At 47.2% G+C, this 27355-nt stretch overlaps 10 protein-coding genes across 10 annotated transcripts; 5 read left to right on the top strand and 5 right to left on the bottom strand.

Moving 5' to 3' along the window:
* Positions 1-75: 75 nt before the first annotated feature.
* On the bottom strand, positions 76-536 carry DFJ58DRAFT_719407 (uncharacterized protein; the record flags this gene model as incomplete). The annotated part of the gene is made up of 5 exons (XM_041384620.1): positions 76-160; positions 214-274; positions 304-316; positions 379-414; positions 447-536. 5 exons carry the CDS (start codon positions 534-536, stop codon positions 76-78), a joined length of 285 nt encoding a protein of 94 aa, XP_041236100.1.
* A 1749-nt stretch (positions 537-2285) lies between these two features.
* Positions 2286-5377, bottom strand: DFJ58DRAFT_847761 (uncharacterized protein; the record flags this gene model as incomplete). Its single annotated transcript, XM_041393515.1, has 8 exons — positions 2286-3115; positions 3240-3354; positions 3411-3666; positions 3835-4292; positions 4352-4457; positions 4507-4529; positions 4854-4917; positions 4959-5377. The coding sequence occupies 8 exons, from the start codon at positions 5375-5377 to the stop codon at positions 2286-2288; spliced, it is 2271 nt and encodes a 756-aa protein (XP_041236099.1).
* A 1368-nt stretch (positions 5378-6745) lies between these two features.
* DFJ58DRAFT_869466 (peptidase S8/S53 domain-containing protein) lies at positions 6746-9143 on the bottom strand (the record flags this gene model as incomplete). Its single annotated transcript, XM_041394271.1, has 9 exons — positions 8617-9143; positions 8127-8559; positions 7901-8073; positions 7577-7845; positions 7449-7524; positions 7308-7393; positions 6943-7192; positions 6866-6887; positions 6746-6807 (listed from the first exon to the last, which is right to left on the bottom strand). The coding sequence occupies exons 1-9, from the start codon at positions 9037-9039 to the stop codon at positions 6746-6748; spliced, it is 1794 nt and encodes a 597-aa protein (XP_041236098.1). The 5' UTR covers positions 9040-9143.
* A 1305-nt stretch (positions 9144-10448) lies between these two features.
* DFJ58DRAFT_736006 (uncharacterized protein) lies at positions 10449-10879 on the bottom strand (the record flags this gene model as incomplete). The annotated part of the gene is made up of 2 exons (XM_041386732.1): positions 10449-10679; positions 10733-10879. The coding sequence occupies 2 exons, from the start codon at positions 10877-10879 to the stop codon at positions 10449-10451; spliced, it is 378 nt and encodes a 125-aa protein (XP_041236097.1).
* Positions 10880-11156: 277 nt separating this feature from the next.
* DFJ58DRAFT_736005 (uncharacterized protein) lies at positions 11157-13209 on the top strand (the record flags this gene model as incomplete). The annotated part of the gene is made up of 7 exons (XM_041386731.1): positions 11157-11429; positions 11477-11767; positions 11819-12137; positions 12182-12354; positions 12412-12495; positions 12557-12708; positions 12756-13209. 7 exons carry the CDS (start codon positions 11157-11159, stop codon positions 13207-13209), a joined length of 1746 nt encoding a protein of 581 aa, XP_041236096.1.
* A 769-nt stretch (positions 13210-13978) lies between these two features.
* DFJ58DRAFT_736003 (uncharacterized protein) lies at positions 13979-16310 on the top strand (the record flags this gene model as incomplete). The annotated part of the gene is made up of 10 exons (XM_041386730.1): positions 13979-14015; positions 14064-14221; positions 14363-14897; positions 14948-15018; positions 15080-15256; positions 15309-15473; positions 15819-15861; positions 15915-15967; positions 16020-16195; positions 16247-16310. 10 exons carry the CDS (start codon positions 13979-13981, stop codon positions 16308-16310), a joined length of 1479 nt encoding a protein of 492 aa, XP_041236095.1.
* A 396-nt stretch (positions 16311-16706) lies between these two features.
* DFJ58DRAFT_847758 (uncharacterized protein) lies at positions 16707-18406 on the top strand (the record flags this gene model as incomplete). Its single annotated transcript, XM_041393514.1, has 12 exons — positions 16707-16724; positions 16830-16935; positions 17221-17321; positions 17363-17386; positions 17504-17545; positions 17602-17728; positions 17763-17791; positions 17875-17958; positions 18015-18041; positions 18106-18132; positions 18256-18370; positions 18393-18406. The coding sequence occupies 12 exons, from the start codon at positions 16707-16709 to the stop codon at positions 18404-18406; spliced, it is 714 nt and encodes a 237-aa protein (XP_041236094.1).
* A 525-nt stretch (positions 18407-18931) lies between these two features.
* Positions 18932-20665, bottom strand: DFJ58DRAFT_847757 (uncharacterized protein; the record flags this gene model as incomplete). The annotated part of the gene is made up of 8 exons (XM_041393513.1): positions 18932-19383; positions 19434-19540; positions 19594-19660; positions 19709-19722; positions 19776-20158; positions 20214-20447; positions 20510-20580; positions 20611-20665. 8 exons carry the CDS (start codon positions 20663-20665, stop codon positions 18932-18934), a joined length of 1383 nt encoding a protein of 460 aa, XP_041236093.1.
* Positions 20666-20876: 211 nt separating this feature from the next.
* Positions 20877-21329, top strand: DFJ58DRAFT_736001 (uncharacterized protein; the record flags this gene model as incomplete). Its single annotated transcript, XM_041386729.1, has 3 exons — positions 20877-21000; positions 21057-21218; positions 21268-21329. The coding sequence occupies 3 exons, from the start codon at positions 20877-20879 to the stop codon at positions 21327-21329; spliced, it is 348 nt and encodes a 115-aa protein (XP_041236092.1).
* A 1805-nt stretch (positions 21330-23134) lies between these two features.
* DFJ58DRAFT_869463 (uncharacterized protein) lies at positions 23135-26288 on the top strand (the record flags this gene model as incomplete). Its single annotated transcript, XM_041394270.1, has 13 exons — positions 23135-23347; positions 23399-23770; positions 23826-23865; positions 23899-24019; positions 24065-24230; positions 24281-24429; positions 24478-24735; positions 24790-24875; positions 24990-25115; positions 25165-25303; positions 25356-25622; positions 25721-26025; positions 26080-26288. 13 exons carry the CDS (start codon positions 23135-23137, stop codon positions 26286-26288), a joined length of 2451 nt encoding a protein of 816 aa, XP_041236091.1.
* Positions 26289-27355: the final 1067 nt, after the last annotated feature.

Raw genomic sequence — 27355 nt, 5'->3', positions numbered from 1 at the left:
GATAAACGAAATGAAAAAATGCATGAGGATCCATAGCCATAAAAACGACCACTCCAAAAGGCCAAAGTATACTATTTACTTGCGGCCTCCTGCCTTCTGTTGGCTTTTGATGACCTTCTTGACTATCTTTGCCTCCTCGACAAGGAATGCTCGTAGGATGCTGTTCACACACAGTTTAGATAAAGAGAGACATGAAGTAATGAAGAAACGCACCGCGACTTGACACAGTCTCCGCATCGCGAACCACCATAAGCCCTGCACACAGTCTTTGGCGCTTGGAAATCGTTGCGTATTGGCGGGGACGGAGAGCAGGGACCTATAGCCACGCACAAACAAAAAATCAAATTCCAATCAACAATCTAGTCAAAAGAGACGTACACCAGGAAGACCAATACCGCAATCACCGCATTTCGGCTGAGTAGGAAGTTTCTTAGGTGGTGGTATACGAGTTTTCCACCTGGGGTCTTTACGATGCGTCTACGGCTTGAGGTGGTGTTGTAGGGTTGGCGTTTACGGAGGGTGACGCGTTGAGCCATTTGGGGAGCTGTTGATGGGGTTTCGTTAGTGAATTCTGTCAAAACTTTGCGATTTTGCTGTCTCCTTCCTCGTGGACTTACGTTATTTGAGCTTGTGCAAGTTCAGCATTAGCTTTATTTTGTGTTAGACAGCGATGAGACACACCTTGAGCAGAGGTCTTGAGGTCGTTTGGGCGGCTTCAATACACCAGTCGCCGAACGGAGGGTTGTGGCTGATTGGTAATATACAGTACTTCGGCAATGTCCGGCTGGCCTGTTTAGACTGAGTCTCTGCGCTTGTTTGGTGCTTGTCATCCACTCGGCGATGCGGTTCATGTTTCGAATAGTGACAGAGTTCGAGCACGGTACGTCGTGCCTTGCCTGTCACTACTCGTTGAGATGCCCACAGAGCCTAAGACCATAGTTCACATCTACTGGTTCATTTTAACGAGCATTGCAGTGCCGCTGGTGGTATCACCTTCGATACATCATGCGTTCTTCCCATAATCGCGTTTTTACCTGTGTGTTGGGATCGCAGGACTCTAACTGCGTCACACTACTCAGTGAAATGCACGCTTTGCCTGATGCTGACTCGGACACGCTCCTGAAACTTCGAGCCATTTGTGAACCTTTGTCGAGTTCTGCATCAAGTTTGCTCGTTCATATATTTTATCTCCGACCATTTTCCTGGATGATTCGGAGTCGACACTCAAGTTACTATACTGTCTTACTATGCCAGAACTGACTGGTAGGTGGGACCGTCCTTGGATATTTCAGTGCGTTGATAATTTAGTCCTGGTTTTTTTGCACAGAATGAAGGCCTCACTTTTTTTTAAAAAAAGTTTCAACTGCGTGATGTCATGTACATTCAATATTCATTGATGTGGAGCGCGCACATTTTTCAGGACTAAGGATTCGTAGCACATGGTTATACACCCTATAAAAGTGGCATGTACGATGATATACCTGACCACTTTCTGGGTTTTGATGTTTGCTTATGGCGCTTGTCATCTACATTTTCAGATGCTCCACGTGACGGTATGTAGTTTATCTTCGATAGATCATACATTTTTCGTGAGTAGTCGCTGGAGGCCATTCTTCATCAACTCTCCTGTGGTTTTCGTGACTAGGGTCAAATATCTACAATAGTTCAATGCGTGAAGTTATGTGAAACGTGTATATGTGAACACTGGCAGCGCACTTGTAGAGCATTATAGTATGCGGCCGCCCATAACATGCAAAACTAATGCAGACGACCTCGGTAGATATCAAGTACGTACTCAAGATCATCAAAGCTTATCTGGCACCACTCTTCTGTTTTGGATAACCGAAAAAAGGGAATCGCCAGTCGAATCTTTATCCCGGGTTAACTGTCGTAGAACGCTGGTAATCGCGTCTCCTTGATGATAGTCCAGCAGGCGGCTGGAGACCCGCTGACGGATCTGTAACCATGAAAAACGGAACTTGAGTCGAGCAAATTCGTCGTTTTCAAGGGACTCTTGGACGTTATTTCGAAGCAACAATTTATCGCGTGAAAGGTCAGCCTCCAGGCTGACAATCCGCCTGAACAAACTGTATAGTTTCCTGTCAATGACAGAAACAACAAAAGCACAAATTGGATTGGCGTCTCCATGATTGATAGTGGCTGCGCCTGGAAATTCGACCAGTCGCGATTGCCATGTAGCATCGATGATCTTCCCCGTAATTCTGGTGTACGGTTGATCAGCAGCGAGAGTTGCTGCTTGAACCTTGGCAAACCATTGTTTGCCTTCAGCCCAGTTCCAAATTTGGATGGAGAGTCGCTGTCGCTGTCAGCTGCGCATTTTGCTCAATGAGGTATACGACAACATCACTCAGACGATTGTCAAGAGCAATGTGGAGTGCCGTTCTGGCGGTCCAGTCATGCCCAGAAAGATCACCGACGAGCGCTTTTATGACTGGTAGCCATTGGCGTTGATCAGCTCTGAGCCTCAATCTCAAGCTGGAAAGTAAAGCATGAAGAGGGGTGGAGCCATCGACAGTGAAAGTGACATCTGCGCCGCGTTGACACAGTTTGTGAATGATTTTTGGGGACCGCTTCTTGGACATGACGGCCGTGTGCAGAATGCCAACAGGTAGCTCGACCTTCGTTTGTGACAGCAAGAACTCCACAGCCACTTGACTTCCGATTGCAGCTGCCCACGAAATCGGGGCAAAGGAGCCTGAGGGAAGATCACGCTGATGGTATAAATCGGTTTGGATGGAAGAAGATTTGTTGAGGTCGACACCCAGCTTCAGGAGAACACTGAGAAAGACGGGGTTCGAGGCTATGGCAAAAATCAAGGGAGAACCTAAACCACGGGCAACATCTACGCCCAGGAGATCGGGTTGCTCCTTGACGAGGGTTTCCACCATCCATGGATTTCCGAACCTAAGAGGGACGAATAGAAGCGAGGGGGAAGTGACACTTGACTGCCCGCTGTCCGTTAATGGTTGAATTAGACTTTCAAGCAGGGGATGTCTCTCTGTGTTGTGAAGAAACTCTAAGTGTAGCCGCTGCAGGGCAGCTATGACACGTGAATCCTTCTCCGAAACATGACAAAGGTGCGCCAATGCTTTAACTGCATAGCTCAGCAATGGATGGTGTTTCACCACCGGCAGCAGAAGCAGAACTTGCAGTACAACCCGTAGCTGTACAAACACCTTCAGTTTCATAGCTCTTAACTGCGGAACACAGTATCGTACCTTTTGCATACGTGGAGTCGCATAACACATACGTGATCAAAAGCTCACAAATACGCGCATGCACGTCCGAGATCGATTTCAGGATGTTATTAGGGCGTCGGCTGATCAGGTATTCCTGGTTGCGTAGCGCATCAGCGAATGAATAGCATGAAGTGGGTTAACATATCATACTTTTACACTATAATGAGACAGAGAAACGACGCCAGTTGCCTCGTCATAGGTCACAAGGCTGCTGCACGCGACCACGATATCCATAGGATCCATCACGCCAAGGTCCATATTGAGACTCGACTGTCCAGCCTCAATCATTATTGCTTCGTTGAGTTGATCAAGCGTCAAAGGGGAGAGTGCGCCAGCGAGCCAAAGCAAGCAGCTCTTAGAAATTGGGCCATCATCGTGCCCCCTCTCTTCGATGGAGCGAATAATCCTATCATATGTTCGTATAATCCTTTGGAAGGTCGTCAAGGGCTTTCTGAACACTATCAGGTCTTTTGCACTTCATTATCACATCTAGTTGACACTGAACCCAGCGAAACCTGTATGGGATCGCACGATGATGAATTTTCGAGGAGCAAGTGAAAGCTGCTTTGCTCACATGCCCTTGGCCTTCTTTAACAATGTCTCTAAAATAGCCGTTCTAAGCGTTTCGGATAGGCGTGACAGACGCGACTGAGTCGTCAGCTGCTCAGCAATGTGCGCACATATATCTTCTTGCATTTGTTCGGCGCTGTCCTTCAGCGACACGATGGGGAGATGACGGAAGGCTGTTGTGATGTTGGGCTCGGTTCGACCGGTAACGAAGAGTCGTAGTCGAGCGTCTTCAGGGAGTTTGACAAGATGTCCTACGAGGTCGCCGTGGTCCTTACATTCATCTAAGGCGTCGATCACGAGGACTGGTCGGTCGTCGACTAGCTTAGACGCTTCAACGAGAAGCTTTCGTAGAAACCCCAGATCTGTGGGACAACAATCTCCGTTACGTTGTTGCTGTCGTAGCTCGCGCAGGGAAACTAAATCCACTTCTGCATTCGAATCTTGCTGCTTTTGCCCGCGTATCTTGGTGACCAGTCATCTTTAGATTGCCGGAGGAGCTGAACAAGCAAAGATCGCAACACTGCAGCTGCGATTCTCGTATTGTCATCTCCGAAATTGCAATAGAAGTAGGCGAGCGTCTGGGGCTCGGCTTGCCCACCGTCCTGAATTTCGTCGATGACAGCGGAACTGATTATTCAGAAGTCAATTAAGGCTCTCCAAACCTGTTGAAACTTACGCAAGGATAGTCTTTCCACCCAGCTGTTTCGAACGTCATTAACCCGCAATTAATGGCGAATGGAATAAAACCAACGTTGACCATTCAGCCATAGGAATGCGCATTCGGAATTATTCCAGATCTTATACTGCTTGGCCTGGAAAATCCAACGACAGGTCGCGGCGTTGCGCTCCCGACGGGAGATATCGTGCTTTTCAACACAAGGCACTGGGTTCATCCATTGAAGGAGCTTTTGACGTTCCGCAGCTACACAGATTTGAATAGGGCGAGAAGGTAACTGGTACTTATCGTCCCACCTTTCTCCTGCGCCTCTTGCGCTACTTTTAATTCTGGAGTTCTCGACCAACTTCCTGGACTCCTAGATCGACTTTCTTGAGGCCTCGATCGACTTCATTGAGTGTGATCCTTACGCTACATTAGTATTGGCGATCATCACAAGTGAGTCAGCTCACCATGTATCTATCGCTAGAATTTTTGTGATCTCGCCGCAGTATAGCTTCAATGTATTGACGATTGCTGCTGCTGCCTTTTCCTTAAAGGGCCACGCCATTCTGGTTGTCGTCTTCATTTTCCTGCTTTTGTGTTCACTTGGCAGAATGTTCTTCAGTTCCATTTGTAATTTCGCGACTGGTCCATTGTTGGCCATCAGATTTGAAAGTGCAAGACGGAGATTGTCTGGAAGAGAGCCATCTTTCTCGATCTCCATAACAGTAGTCAGGACGCCGCCAATTGAGCTGAACTCATTAAGCAGGTTCCGAGAAGTCGAGTCGGCGTTGCGGACGGAAGCGACATATCCTAACAAAAGAGCTGAAGCTTGCGCTATCATCTGAACGAGCTGAAGAATGGTGAGACTGCTAGTCATGGGATCCATCTTGACAGTGTGAAATGAAACCCAAGCAGCACCGTGACGCTATTTAAATCAAGGAAAGGTACCCAGTAGCCCAATAGTCCATTTGCAACACTGAGACCTTGTAGTGACCCATCGATAATGATCGATAAGAAGTACACGAGGCACTAGATGATCGTGGTGAGTATGGATCATCAACATGAGGCTAGCAAGCGCTCTACGTACAACGTGACGTGTCGGCGTTGCGGACAGAAGCAACATATCTTAACAAAATAGTTGAAACTTGCGCTATCGTTGAAACAAGCTGAAAAACGGCCAGACAGCTGAAAATTCCATCATCAATCCGGAGTCTGGGTAATGAAAAAACGTAACCCTAGGCCCTTGCAGCACCATAACTCTATTTACATCAAGGAAGGGCGTCCATAAATCAATTTGCAACCGTGATATAGAAGGAAGGAAGGTCTACCTACGGGAGAGTAATTTGCAACGTGAGACCATGCAGCGACCCATCGATAGTCGATAAGAACTGATATGAAGACGCATGAGGAACCTGGGAGCTTTTTGGTAAGCAGTCGGCGAGGGAGCTTGAACAGAAAAGTTGCGCGAAAGTTCAGAAGCAAGGTTAACGTCCTGGCAGTTTGTTCTGTCCTGAAGTTACTGGCACGAGACATGATATTAATCAATGAAAAGGGCCAGCTTGGAAGGGCATCATCAACATAAGGTCAACACCCATGCCCAATCCGTTCTGTCGCAAGCTCGGGCCACGTAGACTCATGTTGTAACACGTTGAGCCTTTTAGAGAGGCGATGAATCGTTCCGGCGAAGTAGATATGATCTCATCCCCAGTTACCGTGGCCATTGACCGTTTAGGTTCAAGATTCACGTTTCAAGTGTGCGAGTTGACAAAGTCCAAAAGGCGCCCTTCATGTGGTAGAATAGTAGACGTGGGACTAAAACTTTATGCTGTATAAAATATGATATTGCGCCGGTCGAGTTGGCACTGCATGCCAGGAGATGGAACGAAACCCCACCGCTCGTGGAGTGTAGCCGGATCTACGTTCATGACAAGGACGATTCAATCCACGCGCGAAGCTAGCACGTAAAGCCTTTTACCCCCGGACCACAGTACTTCGGCAATGTCCGGCATACCGTCACTACTCATTGATTTTGAAGCTGCTAGCGGTTTCATCTTCAAATCTTCGATAAATCATGAGTTCTTCCCATAAGGTGCAGTTTTTTGTCCACTAGCATGGTCACTGCCTTGAATCGCTCAGTACGTAGTCTTCCCACTTATATAAAACTGTCCTGAAGGCCTGCAGGAGTGAATGTATGCGAAGCACGTGCGTGCATTGTAGATCCTGTCTACCAATATGGATTTAGTGCGTATATATTTCAAGGCATGGCCAAGACCAATTCCTTCAATTTCTCGAAGTTGGGTGTGCCGTATCCAGTGACTACAGATGTGATCAGCATGTAGACATATCATAAATTCGTTTGCCTTCATGAACCTACCAGGATCCCATCCAACAGTGGCCTGCACACAGGTATCACATTAGTAATGTGACTTGAAACGTACAGACATAACCTACATTGAAGCCCAGAGTTCCACATCCTGGGTTGTTCCCATCAGTGATGTCGTTTAATGCTGTGTAGCCAGTGGAATATAAGAATGGGTTCAGAAAACCAAGAGGAGTCTTTTGAGCATTGATGCGTGCATCATTCAGCATGGATACAAATGCGGCAAATGTGGGCGCAGCACAGGATGTACCACCGGCTGGACTCCTCTGGCCTCGAAATGGTGGAGAAGTATTCTGATTGTGCTGCCACGTCAGGAAATGCCTAGAAATATAGTTGCCATAAGATATTTGCAAGTTGAAGAGTCAACGTACACGTCCGGTGCTGGAGATGGTGGGTCAATTGTGCATAGCGCGTTCACCAGTTTGTGGTGACTTACGGGTTGTAGAGACCTTCGTAGGTGCCGGGAGCGAGCATCGCCAAGTACACAGAGACAGCAGCCTCCTGGTACGCAGGACGAGCAAACTTATACATAATGGATGGGTCAGAAGGTTTTTTATGTGAGGCAGAGATTACTTACATAGTTGCTGAATCCACCGCTGGAGAAGGATGCGGCAGTCTCTGGGATGTTGACAGTACCACCAACAGAAGTCACGCTTTTGGTCGAAAAATTGGCTGTTGTGCTCCTCGGTTATAGAGATCACTCACTATGGACAGGAAGCGGGGAACGTCGGCAGGAATTGTGTAACGTTACGCCCGTCATTGGATTTACATATCTGCGTGGCAGGATTGCTATTCGAATCACCAACACCATTATCACCAGAGGAGAACAACAAAGAGACTCCGCGAGCACCGAGAGCCGCCATACCAGCGCAAACACGGATCGCGTAGGTATACGGGACAGTCTGTTCATCATCACCATAACTGGTAGAGATCGTTTGAGGAATATCATCCTGTGAAAGTACGTGCTCAAGCCACTGAAGATTGTAGTCATCAATACATTAAACTGCAATCGTGATGGCTTGAGCGCACGTATGTGTATGGCTCGTTTGTATTATTCGGCGTTAGCAAGTCGGGGATGTAAGGGGGCTCGCCACCAGTTGTGTAGAACGTTCCGGGAGTGGGCCATGTGAGTCCGAAACCAAACTGAGTGTCAAGGTCGGCTTCATCTCCTGCCGCATCATAACTCTGGTTGTCTTTTCCGCCTGTGAAGCAAATGAATAATATTACTATGGACGGTGCCCGGATTGCAACCCACCGTTGATGGAAACCAAAGTGTACTTTGAACCGTAAGCAGAAGGATTTTGGTCTTGGTAGAATTGTTGAAGGTCCTTATTATTGGCATACTGGCCAATAAAACCAGTGATACCCAGTTTGTTGCAGTTTGTGGCAGTTGTTTTATACCTCTCTGCATTATACAACTGCCTCAAACAAGAAAGGGTGATCGTGTAGTTGCAGCTCGCATCAACGGGATTGCCCGCAGGCCCTGTGATCGTTCCGCCCGGCGGGCTCGAGACCACAGGCTGCGCCTGGTTAGCCCAGTGCATCGTGCTCTTGAACGCCTTGAAACGAGCGAACATGGTCGTAGGCTGAATAAAATCAACGTGATGGTGCAAGATGTCAGGGAGACTGTAGCTCGTGGTCCGGACGATACTCTCGCCGGTCTCAGCGTGCTTGTAAACATGATAAGTCTAGACATCGACTGGTTAATGAACCGTAATCTCCGAAGGCGACATCGCCTTGCTCACAGTATCCAGCATCTCTTCTGCGAGACCGACTGGGACACGAATAGTAACCCAATCGCGTGCAGATGAACGGATAACATCTTCTTCTGTCAGACCGTGTAAGGCAAGCCATTCGCCGACGACGTCCAGAGTCTCAGGGTAGGGAGTCATGAGTGCTTCTGTCTCTTGCTTCGACAAGTATGCCCCATAACGTGCGTGACTTGGATCGCTTATCTCCCAGAGGTGCTGCTCAAGTTCCGGGAACTTGGGCTGAGGGAGAGCGATCTTGAGCTCGAGTATGTAGTGCTTTTGTGCGGGAGCATGCTTGTACCACCCACTGGGTGGACCATGGATATTCTCTTTCACCTTTTGATGACAGCCCTTAAAGGGTACAGTGCTAGCGAGAGCAACCGCGAAGGGCAGCAGAAGCAGAGCGACGAGCTTCATCGTCAGTGCACAACACACCGTCAGGGTGGCACTCGAAAGGATTTCTCTATTTCATGCGCATTTGTAGTACTTACACATAATGAGATCGGCATTGACCAAGCCATGGAATACGTATTCAACGGTTCGATTGACGTGGCTGGCCGCCTTCCAATGTCCCACTGAGCTGGCAGACGGACCGACGGTTCTTCGTTATACGGTAACGTTGTCGATGGACCTGAAAACATCGTGTTTGGCCAATTAATTTAATTCCACCGTAACAAGCCCGGCTCGATTATCCGACACAGCAGCATGCGCGTCACCGCTGTAATGGCATCAGGAAATCGCCGAGGCGATGGTTTCCCTAGTTGTAGTTGGTAAGTAAGATCGATAAAAGATTATATGCGAAGACAAAGGTACTAGACAAAGTGATATAGAACTTACACGTCTTTGTTCGTTATGAATCTTGTTTTATATCACACCGCAGCAGCCAAAAGATAACTCGATGTCTCTTTGTCACTTCCCTGCTTGCATCTGCGACGTCCAAAGGACCATACCATGATCATCGATCAGGGAGTACAATATTAAAAAGACAAAGCGAGCTCGATTCACACATCGGGGTTATCAATGTTTAGGAGAGGTTTTTATGTGGTACTGAATGTTAAGATAAATTTAAAATTTAAACTAACATAAAGAGGGACATATAACTTTAAATGTTGGCGGTGTTTTGTGCGGAATGCAAAATATCAAGTATCTGCAACCATGTTCCCACCGACTATACGTCAATGACAATTAGAAATATAATCATATTTTATGTGTGTGCTTAAATTTGAAGTTTAACTCTCGTGTAATACGACGAACAAAACTAGTACACTGCTAATCGGGATAAACCTGAACCTAGCATGCGTAATCATACCTTTATGGGATCTGTGCCATCAGCAACTACCGGTTTTGGATACAAGATTCCCACAGCGACACAACTAGCACAGCCCCACAGTGGTACAGCGCACAGAGCGCACAGAGTGACAGTGCGGCACAGTCTCGCACAGTGCACAGGGTCAGGCGATAAAATGTGATGTAAATTATAGATTAATATCAATATCTTGCTGGTCTTCATCAAAACACGAGATCTCGGAGAATGCATTTCACAGCGTGACAACTTATATTCATTTAATAAAGTACTTCAACAGATAGCTAAAATATAAAATGTGCAATGCGTATATGTATTGACAATCATGTACACAGTACAAGGCTATGGTCACAATGCAACATCCAACAGACAGATATTCTAATCAGCTGTACTCATCAGCGACTGCATACCGATTTTAAGAACGAATTCGCTTACAGACTTGATGGTGGATTTGGACGAGGAGACCAAAGGGACCGCTCTGAGCAGACAAACCCGCACCTCACCACGAGAGCGCGTGTGCGCCCTACATTAGCTTCCGCATCTCCAAAATTTCTCTTTGCCCTCTTCGCTCGAAGTCGTAGGTGGTGTTGCGCATGCGAAATTGATGAAGAAGCCGCTCAGCAAGGTCCTTCTCGAGACGTCGAACTTCGAGATCAGCTCGTGCCATCTCGAGCAGGTAAGATGCTTCCTCTGAAGTCTCCGGCATTGAGTCCATGTAAGCGTCAAATGGTTCATTTGGGTAGCGGCGTATGTACTGTAGATAAAACTGATTCAAGGGCAAGTGTTAGAATCCAGCCCATAACTCACCATATTATACACTTCCGAGGAGTCAGATGTAGCATCTGAGATGTCGGAAGGAGTTACAGAATCTGAGATTTGTTGGCCTCGACATAGCGAATACGGGGATTGAGATGATTGAGATGGTGAGGCATAGCTTGAACGACACTTCGACATTGTAGTTACAGTTTGCGTCGTCCCGGAAATTGCCGGGACAATATTGAATCCAAATGAGTTCAATGACTTACTTCGCACCTTCGATATGCGCTGCCCCTCCTGCAGCAAGCGTTTTAAGAATGAGGGACGCTTTCTGCAACACCTGAATCAGCCTTCTCTCACTGTTACAAGTGGGATGGTAACCTAGTTCGCATCTTAAGACCAGCACAAGCTCCAAGTCCTCAATTTCCTCTCCACAACGACACGGACCCGACCTTTGACCCGGAGTATATGGACCATGGAGTTGATGCAGACACTGGAGCGGAGTATGGGTCTTCAGGCTCGCAGGCAGATTACGGTGAAGAAGTGGAGTTTTATGACGGTGCAGGCAAGACGTGGGGTGTTGGGAAGACTTTCATGGACCAATTCAACGAGGATGAATATGCTGGCAGAGAGGGAGCAAAACCAATACTTTCCTTTCGCTAGCAAACCGGACTGGGAGATGGCATCGTATATTCTTCGGTCCGATCTTAGCATGGCCGAAATCGACGAGTACCTCAATCTTGAATTTGTGAGTTCATCTATCCTCTAAATTTCTTCGTCTAAACTTATGTTCAGACCAAAACACTCCCGTGTCATTTCGCTCTTCGCGAGAACTCCGAGGACGTGTTGAATTGCTCCCAGCTCCCCCTCAATGGAAGTATCAAAAAATCACTACCGAGTTTCCAACGACAAAAACCCTTCAAATATTTTATCGGGACGCAATCGAGTGCTTGCAGTCACTTCTCCAGTCACCCACTGTTGGCTGCCAGCTTTGATTTCATCCCATGCAAGGTTTACGAGTCTGCCGAACGTGCGGTTCGAGTTTATCATGGTTTCATGACAGGCGATCATGCTTGGAACCTTCAGGTAAGGTCTCGTGTCTTGATTCCTCGTTCTGTATAACTAACAAGACCACAGAAAGACCTACCTGAAGGTGCATCCCTCCTTGGTGTAGTCCTCTCCTCGGACAAGACCAAGGTCAGCAACATCGCTGGCAACCGTTACACGCATCCACTTCTTGTTAGTCTCGCCAATATTGATCCTGGAGTGCGTGCCAAAGGCTCCTTACATGCAGTATATCCCACTTGCTTTGCTTCCTGTTGCAAAGTTCTTGCACAGGAACAAGCGCATGCATGGGGTTCTCGCAGACCGTGTTTACTTCACCAATGTATCGACCTCGTTGTTGAGCCATTGAAGCAGGCTGCCCGTCTTGGCGTTATGATGAGTGATCCACGGGGTTTTAGCAGGTATTGCTTCACCCCCTCGTTGCTTATGTCGCAGATACTCCGGAGGAACTTGTAATTGCATGCGCCACTATGAACTCATCGCCTGTCACTATGGCTACCCGTGAAGACTTTGGAGACCCAATCCGACACCCTCCTCGTGATGGATCATCAACCCCTTGCCAACATTGCAGCGATTATAACATCTATCTCACCTTCCGATCTCATCCTGTTCTTCGAGGCATGCAAACGCTACAATCTAAACGGTGTTGACTTGCCATTCTGGAGGAATTGGCTTACCGCAAATCCCTTCCTCCTTCCTCACTCCAGAACTACTTCACCATCTCCATAAAATGTTCTGGGACCATGATCGTCTCTGGTGCACAACAGTGGTTGGCTCGCAGGAAATTGATTTTCGTTTGCGCTCCTCCAGGTGTGCACTGGTTACCGTGCATTCAAGGAGGGAATCTCCGCTTTGAAGCAAGCCACCGGGCGAGACCATCGCAACGTTCAACCGTATATCGTTGGCGTGATTGCTGGTGCTGCCCCTGCCGACTTCATATCTGCTATTCGGGCCCTCATGGAGTTTAGATACCTCGCTCAAGCCCCGCATTTCACCGACATCTTCACAGCATTCAGTACAACCGAACCCTCTTGAAGACCTCCGTCTTAACCAATAGTCGGATGTACTCCGAACACCGCTTCACTATACCCGACATGCAGGTGACCATGAAACCCACAACCACGACAGCCGCTGAGACGCAACTTCTCTGGATGGCCGAATCTGGATTCACTCAGTCTCGGGTTGCCATCATGACGAAAATGGAGGATACTCTTCTATCGCACGAAGAGCTCCTCATTCTTATGATCTTGGTCAAAGAAGAGAAATATGCCTCCCCCGCAGCAAACTCGTTACTTGGAATCAGACACGTGAAGAGGGATCGGTGGCGGACTTACAGTGAGTTCGCACCTGAATGGCACTCCGACAAGTTATTTGGGCCAGTAATAGCAATGGGGCATGAGTGGATTGATATTGAGTCTGTCGATTATTTTGTGTGGGTGAAGTCTGGGGAATCAGCGGATTGACTTGGCTGCTCTCCCACGGCGCACGGCGTGAGTCTAATGTTGCAATGATAAGAATATTTATGCTGACAAGTAGTATCTTTGCAGACACTTTTTTCCGAATATTGACATGGACAATGTGACTGACGCATTGAACCATGGCTTGGATCTCGTGAAGCCACAATGAGCAGCACCTTGACTTAATCGAACCCAGCGTAAATCATAGGCATCTCCTCACTCCCAGCGCACTTACATTCAATTGGGAGCTTGACAGTTCCTCCATGTCAGTTGCCGTTTATGAAACTGCCCACGCCCGCTACTGCGATTGGTACCCGTCGCCAATTCTCTGGTACGAAACGTCGTCGTGTGGACAATCCTACCACAGATGAGAATACCAGGCCTCGATCAGGAGGGCATTATCCTCTGGACATGTCCAGGCGGACAACCAAGAGAACGCCAAATCTTCAATCAGCTCTGCATACGTCTCCGACACAAGTGACGAGACTGTTTCCTCCTCGGAACTAGCAACACCTGGAACTGAGTCTTCCTCTGGACTGAGTAGTGATGATTCAAATGTCTAGGTCTTGGTGAGGGGGATGGAACTTGGCTCCCTGTAAGACGTATATCTTTCACTGCTCACTACACTTCATCATGACCATTTTGTTCTATTTCTTGTTGTACCTAGTACCCCCCAGCGCCATTTTCCGCACTACCGCGCGGAGTTCAAATAAGTAGTACTTACTAGTACATGGAATGTTATACTTCTTGTCTTCGGGTTCATGTTCAACGTTTGATGGCAGGCAAACGCAAGACCATAGTACCTGATCTTGGTGAGTACACTGATTTCTATATAACAAAACTGATATGTAGCACTGCAGATGACCTCCGTCGCTCTAAGCGAAGTAACATGGGTCAAGGTGGACGCCTCACCCAACTTCAAAAGCTCGAGTCCTCACAGATGAATAGACAACGTCCAGTGAAGAAAAAACCCCGCTCAGGAGATGATAGACAGCCAACCAGTAATGTCATGGCTGCCGTAGGCACCTATACGCAAACCAGGGCAAGACCAATCAAGGCGACTAAGACATCAAGGCAATGAGAAGACTGAACGACATCTTTCAAGCTCCAACTTACCACAGCGTGTTGCTGAGGACAAGCCCACTTCGCATCCTCGTAGTCCCGACTCAAGGTTTGGCTTTGTCCCACCTCCACCTGCGACCCTCCGAATGCCATTTCATCCGTGGCTCTCTCTAGGTTCAACAGTACACCATCAGGATCCTCCCAGCCTAACACCCCAAACGCACCTCACTGGCGCCCATTCGCGAAACACGACAATCTGCGTCATCATTCCAAGTCAGATACTAGCCATGCCCTACCAGCATCCAAACCTGTCCCTCTTGAACACACCCCCGCTGGTGCTCATTCACAGAAACGCAACGATCCACGTCCTCACTGTAATGCTAGTCGTAAACCACCGGTGTCCAAACACAGTCCCTCGACACCACCGTCACCAGTGACAGCAATCCGCCCACTGACCTGGAATCCGAATTACACTCGTCCATCACGGATGAATATTTCAGATGCCGAGGCTCCTCTACATGGCGATGAGGGCTACGACTCGGGACAGATCACGATGTGGATGCTAACAATTCTGATCTGGACAACTCGGATGCTAGAACTAATGATGTGCAGGGGGAACCATGGCAATGATGGTGATAGTGGGGAGGCGGACCAGATGTTGATGTTGATAATCTGGGTGTAGACCAGGATGATGTGACAGTTTTGTTGACGACCCCCACCAGGATCATGACACCCCGAAAGATAGCAACGATGGTAAGAGATACCCATGCATGTGTCCATCATGCTACTGAACTTGCCCACTTGCCTTATGCAGATGAATTCACTCGTGCACGCTCACGAGTCGCCGACAGCTCACACAATGCCCGAGATGTCCTCCAAGACCATCGCGCAAAGAACTGTCGCCCCTCGCATGCCTGACCTGGATGAGCTCGAGACTTTGCGTCGTCGCGCTACTACTCAAGATTCAGCTCAATCTTCTTCTGAAGAGGAGGTGGGGGGTAGTACCACGCAAGAGAACGCGGATGATCAAAGCAACTGCGCAGAACATTCGCTTCTATCCTCCTTCTTGGAAGGATTTACTAGAGGCCACAAAGAAGAAATCACGCCTAGGCTTGCTCACTAGCACAGCGTCAAAGCGCAGTGATTTTCTCAAAACCAAGGGTATTGAATATCTCTTAGAAACACTCGAAGACTTTGGATCCCAGGGTGTTGGTGTTTGACGGACGGATACTGGGATGAATATAAATCTGATATGGCAGTCCTGTATTTGTGTTCTTACTCTGGTCGGATCCACGCTAACAATTATTTTAGCTATGGGACGATCGCGCTACTATGCGTTCCGAAATGAAAAAGGCTGCGCGTCCGATTGTTCTGGGCACATTACGAAATTCTTCCACCCGATGTTGACGACGAGAAGACGACTATGAGCGGGAGGTGCGTGACAACGTCAAAACATTGTTGCAGAATGGTGCTTTCCTACGGGATGGAGTAGATGCACAGGCAGGTTAATGAGAAATAGCCCCGCACTTACTGACTCACGCGGTGTGTATTAGGGCAGGACCAATAATCTTGCAAACGAGGCCCTGGGCAGCTTTTGTATGTCCTATTTTTACAAAGGGTGAGAACGCGCTCCGCGAAGTCATTTCCAGACTTGTTCGCCGATGCTGTCCCCGAAGGTGCCGTTGCACTTGCAGCGACTGCGGTATGTGATCTCAGGCTCGGATAATCGTCTTCGCTCATTCATCTCTAACTAGCTTGCTGCCGCTATCGACGAGTACAAGACCGGTACTTACAAGCAAATGAAATTCGTCGCCGATTTATATCAACCCATCTACGACAGCGTCATTCAGCTCTACCATGATGTGCAGAAGGACCACTATCATGCAAAGAAATGCCGGGCCGCCAGAAAGAAATGGGCTCGTACTGCAGGGTATTGTGAAGCTTTTTTTATCATTTGTATCATTTTCTGACGGCTATGCAGAATCCTGACTCGCAATGATCCAAACAGGCGCCATGACTGGGGCTTGAAACTCCAACTGGACTGATCGTGTTTTTAGCATTTTTGTAGGATACCTGATTGTAGTATGACGCAATGACATCATGATTTGTTTGGTTTCAATTACTGTGCACTTTCTGTAGTGATGCTGTGAGCATTCTGCAGTATTCCTGTCTGGCCTACCCAATGCTCTGTATTGTTTTGCTCAGTGTAGCTAACACTCTGTACCGCTCTGTGCAGCTCTGTACAGTATCATACATTACACTGTACGACTCTGTACAGAGCTGCACAGAGAGAACCCTCTCTGTGGGCTCTGTGGCTCTGTCCAGCACTGTCCAGGGTTGTACAGAGGACCCTGGGTTTGCTGATGGGAGGCGAGTGCTACAACGAGACGGAGGCCAATGCTACAAATACAGTGGACGGTGAAAGGTGCAAGTCAACCTAGATGAGTCGTGAGATGGAGGTGAGTGATCAGGCGAGTCGCGAAACGGAAGAGTCGGTCAGTCCATTTTTTCTTTCTCTTTCCCTTTCCTTCCCTTGTACTTTTGTCCGAACGCTATCCTCACAGAAAGCACGGCCTGATTATCATCATAAGACACGTCAAGGCCTCGACGCATGGATTCATACCCCTCGAACAATCGTGATGAAGGAGATCCACAAGAACCTGTACTTAGGTGTTAAGATATAGCTTGTCATAGATCTTCCACAGATGATTTTGAGAATACCTGAAGGCCATGAGCAACTGCCAATTCATTCAAAGCTGTTCTGGACAATTTTTCATAGCCCCCAAAAAATTATCAACAGTAACAACACGCTTGGGTAGCTAAACAGGATCCCACTTGGGTAGCTGAAACTTTTTCTCAGTCTGTAACAATAGAAGACGATGGAGAGCAAAGATTCTCTATAAACAGTCATTCAGACATGTGTGAATGATTAGCACTAATACACATACGTTCAAGCTGAAAATTCCAACTATGACCACCAGAAAGTCGACCGACATCTGTTTCTGAAAGGCCTTTGGAGCCAAGACCCGTCAATGTTGAACTTCGCATTCACAGATGTGAGCCAACCACGACCAAGCTTGACATCGCATCCGCTCAGATAGATGGGTTGAAGGGTCGAAAGGTCTGTCAGTAACAGGCTATACTGTCAGATTGAAGCATCAATAAGTCTGGTAAGACATAGGCTGTGATGCACAATGTGTCTAGTTCCTTGATGTCTGTAGCTTGATGCTTCATGAAGCATCAAGCTACAGACGTCAGGAACAATACCCATTTTGAACAGGTACACTCTTGCTGGCTTCTTGACGTCTGTAGCTTGATGCTTCATGAAGCATCAAGCTACAGACATCAGGAACAATGCCCATTTTTGGGCGAAACATGGCATCATGGGAAAGTGTGGGGCTTCAGCGCAGAGATGCAGAGAAGCCAGCAAGGGCATACCTGTTCAAAATGGGCATTGATATCTGTAGTTTGATGCTTCATGAAGCATCAAACTACAGACGTCAGGAACAATGCCCATTTTGAACAGGTATGCCCTTGCTGGCTTCTCTGCATCTCTGCGCTGAAGCTCCACCCCTTCCCATGATGCCTTGTTTCGCCCATTTTGGGCAGGTACACCTTCCTGGCTTCTTTGCCACATTTCTCGCTGAAGCTTCACACTCTCCTATGATGCTTTGTTTCACCCATTTTGAGCAGGTATGTCCTTCCCGGCTGTCTATGTTGAAGCATCACACTTTCCCACGATGCTTCAGATCTTTTGTTTCACTCATTTTGAACAGGTACGCCTTCCCGGCTTCTTTGCATCTCTGTGCTGAAATATCATGCTTTCCCACGACACTTCAGATTTCTTGTTTCACCCATTTTGAGCAGGTACGCCCCTTCCCAGATCTTTTGTTTCACCCTAATTAGCAGGTACATCCCTTCCTGGGTTCCGTCCTCGGCTTTTTCAGGCTTATTGCCTCCATCCCCAACCTTTCTCCCCCTTCTCGACAGTTCTCGACCCGTCTAGCTACCAGTGTAATTTTTCTCACCAAGTCCATCACTGTGACGCCGAATGAGAATCACGATTTGCCATTCCTACTTGAAATACCACTAAGTCCCATCCATAGTATGTACAAACGTGTATACAGCGCTGTGCGCATGAAATGTTGTCAAGTCCAGCACATATATACAAGTCCAGCACTGTGCACATGATAGACAATGAACTTACTTGTGCACATTAAATTTTCACTAAGTCAGATGCTGAAAATACTCTCATATCCGGAGAATTATAGGCAAGGAATCAATGTGTATTAATGAGTCGATTGTGCCCCAAAGGGGTATTACAATACGTGCAGTATGTATGGACTGGTATAATGAAAGCATTGCTACAAAATATTGATGGGCAGGCAACTCAGGCGCCGGATTTGCGTTTCCTGTCATAAAATTAGCACTGTCCAAGTCTAACGGCAACAGGAAAAGCACATACTTCTTTTGAGTGGCATTCTCCACCTTGCCTGTCCTAAGTCTCTTCGCACTCTCACCTATCATGTTCGCTTGTGCCATGCGTGTTGACTCCTGACAAACCCGACCTGTCTTCCGGAGAGGGATATTGACTGAGGGGGATGGGTTAGTAGAAGATTGGGTAGGCCGCGGATGGGTAAGTGCTGCTGGGGTAGGCGCTGCTGGACTAAGTGCTGCTGGGGGGGGTAGGTGCTGTTGGGGTAGGTGCTACTGGGGTAGGTGCTGCTGGGGTAGGCACTGCTGGGGTAGGCGCTTGTGAGGTAGGCGCTTGTGAGGTAGGCACTGCTGGGGTAGGCGCTACTGAGATAGGCACTTCTGAGGTAGGCGCTGCTGTGGTAGGCGCTGCTGCAGTAAGTACATTGTGAGGGACTGGAACTTCCCGTGTGATGCCAGGAGTGGTGAAAGAACAGCCGTCAAAGTTGAACGTTGGCACTGTCAAAGGCGCAGTGGGAGATGTCATCAGGGTCGAATTACTCATTGTATTCCAAAATTTGAAGTCCTTCCTCCACAATGTGATGGGAGTATCAGGCAAAGGAGGTGCCAAAGGAGGTACCGATGACGTCGACAGAAATGCAGGGAGCACGTAGTCCAATGCATGCTTCTTCCTGTCATCCTCGGCTGTACATTTCATTAGTCAATAAGCCTTTAAAAGAAAGAAACATACATACTAAAAACTGTCCCAAGATAGCTTAGGTATGGGTTGAGATGCTTGTCCGTGAAATTCGAAGTTGCCTGCTTCCACGCAAGGCCAGCTTGATTCACACCTGTGTGGTAGCTAAAAACAATTAGCATTAAGAACGGGGAATGTGCATATCAGAACCTACATACCTCGATACATTAAGCATGCCCCCGAGGCGAGGATCAGGGCCTCCACCAATGACTGTCCACTCCCAACCTGTTAGCTATCTCACCGCATCAAAAAATTGTGATATTGGGTTAATACACTCCTCTAGCGCCCTGATTAATATGATAGTGTGAGCAAGACATAGAGACAGACAAATTTCACTCACTTTGCATACTGCGCGTTGGTAGGTGTTCTGGTTGCCACAGCTTCGGAGAGGATGGTAGAAGCCTTGGCTTCACGTTCTTTGGCAGCCTTTGCCTTGCATAATAACTGAATTTCTAACGGCGCGGCCTCATATGCTGCTTTCGTCGACTCCCTGACTGCCATCAATTTCTCGTTCTTAGTTACGAGCAAGCCACACTCGATTTTCTCCTTGATCTCCGACCATACAGTAGTGTCATAGTTCATTTTGGAAAATATTTCCACCTCAGTATGAACCCGAGTTCCTTTTGCCTTGTTACCGATCATCTTGGTAATCGATTTCGTCATTGCATTGAGTTGTGACCGACCACTTTTGTGAGATCTATAATTGAACCAATTTTTGAGTTGCTGTTTTTGAAATGAGCGTTTCTTTGAGTCAAACATCAAATTCATCGTTATTAACCTTCTTGCGTGCCTCAATCGCCTTTCCCAGTTCCATATTCTCAGCCTCGCTAAGCTCCGAAGGTGTCCTGTCTGGGTACAGCACATTGATTTCGGGCCATCGCTGTAAGAACTCTGCGCTAACGTTAGACCAGAAGTTCAATAAAGTACCCTGAAGCTGCTGTTTCAGGAACTCGCTGAATTGAGACTCAAGGTAATTCCTTTGTTCAGTGCTTGTCCAGTGACATCCAACCATCTGTCATAATAATTGTAGCGTGATCAATGACAGCATATTAAAGGCGTGCCGTCACCGCTTACCTTGTCTTTTTTTGGTCTGCGTCCGGTAAGTCGGCTGGAAAGCTTTAAAGTGCCGTAATCGATCTCAGCAACTGAATTGGATGATTTTAGACACAGCTTACTTTTGTTTTGCTTCTGGTGGGCCGGCTGTAAGATTTTCAGGTAGTTCAGGCGCATTTGACCAAACTAAACATACAGTCAAGCCTCAAAATAAGGTTCAGCCATCTATGAGGGACCAATCATGTTCCTTTATTTCTATAGTACATAGTGTCGGAGTTATATTTCATATTGTATACATATATATAAACCATGACAAACCCAAAATGAAAAGCTACCGCTGTCAAGACGTCCTCACCCCCATTTAGCAGTAACACGTATTCATTTTCAAATGACCGATTCAACTTGTACTTGTACGGTCTGCATCCAGCCGTGCACTCCATCCTCGGTGGAACCACTAACCTTCACTATCAACGAGCTTGCTGCCGCTCTGCAACTCATCAGGGATCAGGATGGTGAGTAAATTCTGATTCTTTTCCTTGATAATCAACGTTCCATATTATCTACACAGAAATCTTCCAAGCGCACAACAACTCTGCTGCCGAACTGCCTTCTCCTCACACAGACCGTTGCCCTGCTTGCGTTTTCCGTGCCCACCGCCGCCAATGTTATGTCTGCCATGCTGAAATTTCTGGTGAACCTTGCACAACTGAATCCCAGCCTGGTACCACCGGTGAGTGATTTCCTCTTCGCGAAGTTCTGATCCTGATTTTTCATTTTAGCACGTACACCCACTACACAGAATGATGGATCATCTCCTAGCAGCGCTATTGTAGTAGAATGATTTATCGTTTGACCTATGTGTACCTACGTACCTACTGGGTTTGAGTAATTTACATATAGCCATGTCACTTTCTTGCCAATGCTATCAATGACATTACTGTTGTGATCAATACAACCTGAAAAATGACCAACGTCAACAGTTTGTTCAAAATAATACCGCCGATAATTTGTGATTGGGTTGAATTCAACAGATATACATGATGGGCTATTTAACGAGAGGAATGATGACAACGATGGCAGCATCCACACTGCCGTGGCTGAGAGTATTTGTTGAGTAAATGTGCAGTTTCATGTGTCCCGAAGTGCTCGTGCGCTCAGTAATGAATGCTTTTAGCCTTAAGTCAGACTAAGTATGGAGTAACGGAAGTCACATGCCTGGCCGTACTCTTTTGTCGACCACAAGCACTGTTATAGTGCTACAATACTCAAGTCATTACACTCCTCTCTGGGATTTCTTCCTCGACTTCATGCCACTGAAGTATAAGAACGGGCAACAACGTCACGATGCCTGACTGAAATTCAAGCGCAGGTGTTATGAAAGGTAAGCCTCCCAAGTCTAAATTTCAGTAAGTAGGTATGACAGTATTTCACGTAGGCACAAGCTTGATGAGCGCTTGAAGTCTAGGACTTGTTGGCGCAAGCATCTGGGAGCTACTGTGGTGTGTACACCATATACTATCAAATTTACACTTCACACTGACCAGATAAACCATGAGACAGGCTACACAACATTTTCTAGCACAACTAGATTTGATATGGCTCAACCTTGGCTATCAGCCGGGCCATTCTCAATACACTGTTCTCCAGTCACAGGGCCTTATGCTTGTCCACAAGGTGGATGACGAAGGTTGGCAGGTTGTAAGACCAACTTATGAACGCATAGTAGCAGAGGCGCAAGAACTCCTTTCAGAGGCCAGGGAGGTGCTTGCAGGCGCTCTACATGCAGAAGGTGCATGTACATGCCATCTTATCTCAAGGTCTGCAGCTGCTGTTGATGCAGTGGAGCTGCATTGCGATGTATGGGACGAAGCACTCTCATTAATGGATGATAGCCCAGATACGTACTTTGAAGCTCTCATGTCTGATCAGTTGGTGTGGCAGAGGGCATTAAAATTATAACTAACAGATATTAGTGTCTCTGTAACTACTCCCTTAAGTTCGAAATCACCGTGTCCTTACATTATGTATGTGCTATGTACCATGTGGTCATGTTGCTGTCGTGCAGTGTCTTGTATGTGCTATGTACCATGTGATTGTGTTGCTGTCGTGCAGTGTCTGGAGTCTGGACTCTGTATTGCTTAGCTCTGTAAGCTGTTAAGTATATGTACCACGTGATCGCATTGATGATTGTGCTGTCACGCAGTGTCTATTGCCTCACACCATGGTTAGTAAAAACGACACACATTGGACAAGCTCAAGCAAAATTGGTCTATCAATGATCAGCATCAGCAAGCCCAAATCTGTGTAGCCAAGGAGCGCAGGCTTTACCACAAACATTCTTGCTTCACTCGTACATCTTCTGGCAACATAGCCTCTGAAACGGAATTCTTTGTAGCTAAACATGAGCCATCTTCAGTCACCTCTCACCCACCATCAGGATCCGACATAATCATGGAAGATTTCGGGTTTGATTCACATACGCACACTGACATTGAACTTATAGACTATGATGTGGTGGATCCTGCATATGAGAATTTTTTGAAGGAGTCTACTGTTGTGCCAAAGAAACGTCTCAGGTCAACTGGTGTATGATACATTTTTACCGTATGATATCTTAGTTTAACTTCAACTGTACAGGACCGCACAATGGCTCTCTGGCTTCATGAGCACGAAAACTATCTTCTTGAGTTTATCAGACTCGAAGGACGTGGGGACTACGCATCCAGGGAAACTTGCCAAGGGCACAGCGAATGTGAATCTGAGCCTGGATATCGTTGCCGGGATTGTTTTGGGACAGAGCTCTACTGTCAAGAGTGTATCGTCAACAGGCACCGTGAAAACCCTTTGCACAAGATCGAAGTATGTACCCTATTTTACAATTCTATAGTTGTGTACTAATCACCCTTCAAGTTCTGGAATGGTTCTTTCTTTGAGGATACCACACCCAAGTATCTTGGACTCCGTGTCCAGCTTGGCCACCCGGTTGGTGAGCGATGTTTCAACCATTCATGTGCCTATGATGATGATTTTATCATTCTTGACATTAATGGTATCCACAAACTCGCCTTAGATTTTTGTGCATGTGAGAGTGCACTAAGTCACATTAACCAAATCCTGCAAGCTCGCTGGTATCCTGCGACCAGCATAGATCCTAAATCAGCGGCGACGTTCCATCTTCTAGAGCATTTCCACATGCTTACGTTCGAGTCCAAAGCCTCTGCCTTCGAATATTGGCAAACCCTGGCGCGTCTTACCGATAATACAGGCATCAAGCCATGCAAGGTAAATAGTAGTGTGTCTCGATGCAAGTGTGGTTCGCTAACTATGTATTCCTTAGGATTGTTATGACAGTCTTTTGCGCATGATCAAACAATGGCGTAATCTTAAGCTCTTGAAGTGATTCGGCTGAGGTCATGATCCTGCTGGCATCAATGCAACTGAACAGGGCTCATGTGCTGTGGTTTGTCCTGCATGCCCCCACCCAGGCAAGAACTTACCAGAAGACTGGAAAGCAGCACTTCCGGACAAACGGTATGTGTTAACGTCCTTGCTTGATTAGCTTACTTATGCCTGCAGGTGGCTGTATGCACAATTTCTGGCCATTGATGCAAATTTCCGCTTGGCACGCAAGAATGTTTCCTCAGACAGGATTGACCCTGGTTTGAGTAGAGGATGGGCTTATTTCGTCGATGAGACTGGATCCAAAGGATTCCTGACCAATGTTGGAATGGTACCACAAGAGGTATGTTAGTGTTATTTTTTTCAATACAATTACTCAAATGTCTGGTCTAGAAAAGCACGTGCGCTAGTCACAATGCCGTGAATCTTGCTGAAACGAAGAACTCGCGAGGATTGGCTGCAACTGGAGCTGGGACTGTGGATTGTTCTTGTCACAACTTCAAGCGGCTGTGTGGAGTGGGTGACCTTCAGAAGGGCGAAAAGTATGTATTCAATGATGTGAAATGTTTCCCGCTGATTTATTGAAACAGGTATATCAATATGGATTACCTATTCTTCTCGACCACGCAACATTCTGAAGATATCGTTGTATTGAATGTTTCTTATGATATCACTTGCCAGTGGAGCAAAAACCTATGGGGCCGGATGTCGAAATACCCATCACGCATGCACTTTGCGCATGACGGTAAAATCATGACCTTTCTTGTTCCAAAATTCCACTTGCCCGCCCACATCACTGCATGTCAGATAACATTTTCACACAATTTCACCAAGGGAATGGGGCGCACGTATGGCGAGGCTCCAGAATGAGGTTGGGCCAATATCAATCCCGTGGCCACAAGTACACGAGAGATGGGTCCTGGGGCTCGTCGCGATACACTGGATGATCATTTTGGTGACTACAATTGGAAGAAGGTTACGAACTTCGGTATGTGTTATTTACTTCTGCGCACCCAACCTAAATAACCAAGAAAACCCTTAGGTGTCAGTTTACTGAGTAAAATGAAGACTGCAATTCCCGAACGTGACTGACACCAACAAGATTTTGATGACTTTCACCTTACACTCATGGAAGAACGACCAGGTGAGGTGGCGCAGTGGAAAGAAGTTATTGAGAACTGGGAGGGCAATGCTTCCAACAAAAACCCCATCGAAATAACGACCATCAGTAGGTGTGATTTACGCTGTAGACTATTACGTTTATTGATCATATATAGCCTTGACGCAGGCTGCTATGCGCCTTAGACTCTCTCAACAGGAAGCCGAAGACCTTGAAAAAGGTTTCAACAATTCACTACACATGGAGGTGTCACCCAGCATACTCATTTCATCGGGAATGGACCTTGAGGAACAACAGTAAGTTTGTCGAAGTATTTTAATTAGTACTTTCTAATAAAATGATCTACAGATTTCGCCTGCAGCAAGATTATAACGCTCTGAGTGGCCATCCGACAGACTTGCAGCTGACAAAGCTACAAGAGCGTTCAAATGCACTGCTGCGCAAGATAGAGCAGTGGTGCAATGTCCAACTGCTCTACATGCCCGCCGTCGGCCGCCTGCGAGCATCTGAAATGGCAGAAGCACAGTCAGCTCGCGAGGAGAAGGCCTATGAAATCAAACTTTGGCTACCATCAAAGCTGAAGGAGGCAGCTGAGATATTGTGTGACACAGCTTTGTGAGTATGAATGGGAGTTGCGGCGTGCTCAGGCACATGAAGCTCTTGATGATGTTCACCGGCAACTTCGTCTTCATGCACATCTCTACAAATTCAAGGACACCTACATTCACTGGGCAACGGGCCAATACCAGGGCATCTGCTGTGCTTGGAAAAGTGGAGCAGACCATCAGGACAGCTGCTGCTTGGTATCGCAGGGCCTGGGCGGCAGTCAAGACACTGTCAGCAGTCCTGGACAAACTGAACTGGGAGGTAGAATTGCCCGAGTTGCTGGCGGCTGATGTTCGCGGGATGTCAGAGGGAGATATTAGCCAATCTGAAGGTAACCGCACACTTTTGTGGATCTGGAAGGCTCGTGGGGTGGCTGCAATGGGAGAAGATGGCGAGGCTGTTTTATCAGAAGGTACACATTTGCATTATTTATTGTACAGAGGAGCTGTCCTGACGTACCAGGCAGCATTGCATATTGAATGGTGCAAATCGAGAGTGCGAGCCAATCGTTGGGCTGAAGAAGTCGAGCTCCTGCAAGAGGAGATGCAGCATGTAGCAAGCTTTCTTTCGTGGCACGCAGGGTGGTGGGAGGAGCAGGCAAATCGGAGGACTGTCCTACCCGCACCTGAACAGGAAGGGATCCAGGGATATGCAAAATGCCAGGCCGCTCTTTGAAGGGCTATGCGGGACCGATTCGAGAAGATGTGGAGTGTCGTTCCAGCTCTTCTCCAGTCCACGTTACCTGCAATATCTCTGCCGGTGTCATAGTGCAGCTTTTGTTTTTGCCCTGTTCATAGCGTGTGTTGACTGAATAAGGAAATAATGTTTGTTCTCATTGATCGGGGTAGCACCTTCCTGTGGGAGAAGCATCAACGATGGATGGGACTTGATGCTTCATCAATGAGGGACCATCAACAAGGGACCATCAACAAGGGACCGTCAGCAAGGGACCATCAGACATCTCGGTTGATGCTTCATCAACAAGGGGCAGGAGCCTTGTCTCTAGGTTGATGCTTCATCAATGAGGGGTGGGAGCCTTGTCTCTAGGTTGATGCTTCATGGTAGGAGGGATTAGTAGGGTAGGCAGTGTCTCTAACTTGATGCTTCACTCTTGAAGGTTTAGAGTCGTTTGTGCATCAAGGTTGGTGTCTAATCTGATATTTTTAAGCTTCAATACTACAGGTACAGGTGTCAGTAATTGTACCAACCGTCCACAGTAGGAATGTGCACCAGCCCAAGAGTGGTCTCTACAGCCACTCCATGATGATTGGCGACAGTTCACGGCACATTGCATTGCAATCATGCAGAAAAGACAACGACACAGTCGATTCAAGACTTGTATCATTGACACGAATAACAGCAGGAATGTTGGCGAAAGATCCGAGGACTTTATAAGAAGACATAGACATAAGTAGACAAAGACTAGGAAATCAGATCAATGTGTGCAGACGGAACGAGCGTTCAGAATCGTGTGAAATAAACACCACAAACAGACATGACAAACATGTTTAGGGCCGGAGTTAATGGATTTTTCACCAAAATTTGGTCAATAATGGCGCTCAAGGTGATTTCCTAAAATCTCGGTAAGCTCGGTAAAGGTCGGGTAAAATGTCCTGCTGGTAGTTAACATAAGGCTTGATTTTCTCTGAAGTTAGCTTACTCAACTATACGGCGTACTCCGGCATGATGTCGGAGCTTAAAAGTATATGCCTGCCCTATGACCACGACTGTGTCGTTCTGCA

Source organism: Suillus subalutaceus (assembly GCF_016647625.1).
Source record: "Suillus subalutaceus strain FC151 chromosome Unknown DFJ58scaffold_243, whole genome shotgun sequence".
NCBI classification, from domain to species: Eukaryota; Fungi; Basidiomycota; class Agaricomycetes; order Boletales; family Suillaceae; genus Suillus; species Suillus subalutaceus.
This window is presented reverse-complemented; position numbering and strand designations above follow the sequence as displayed.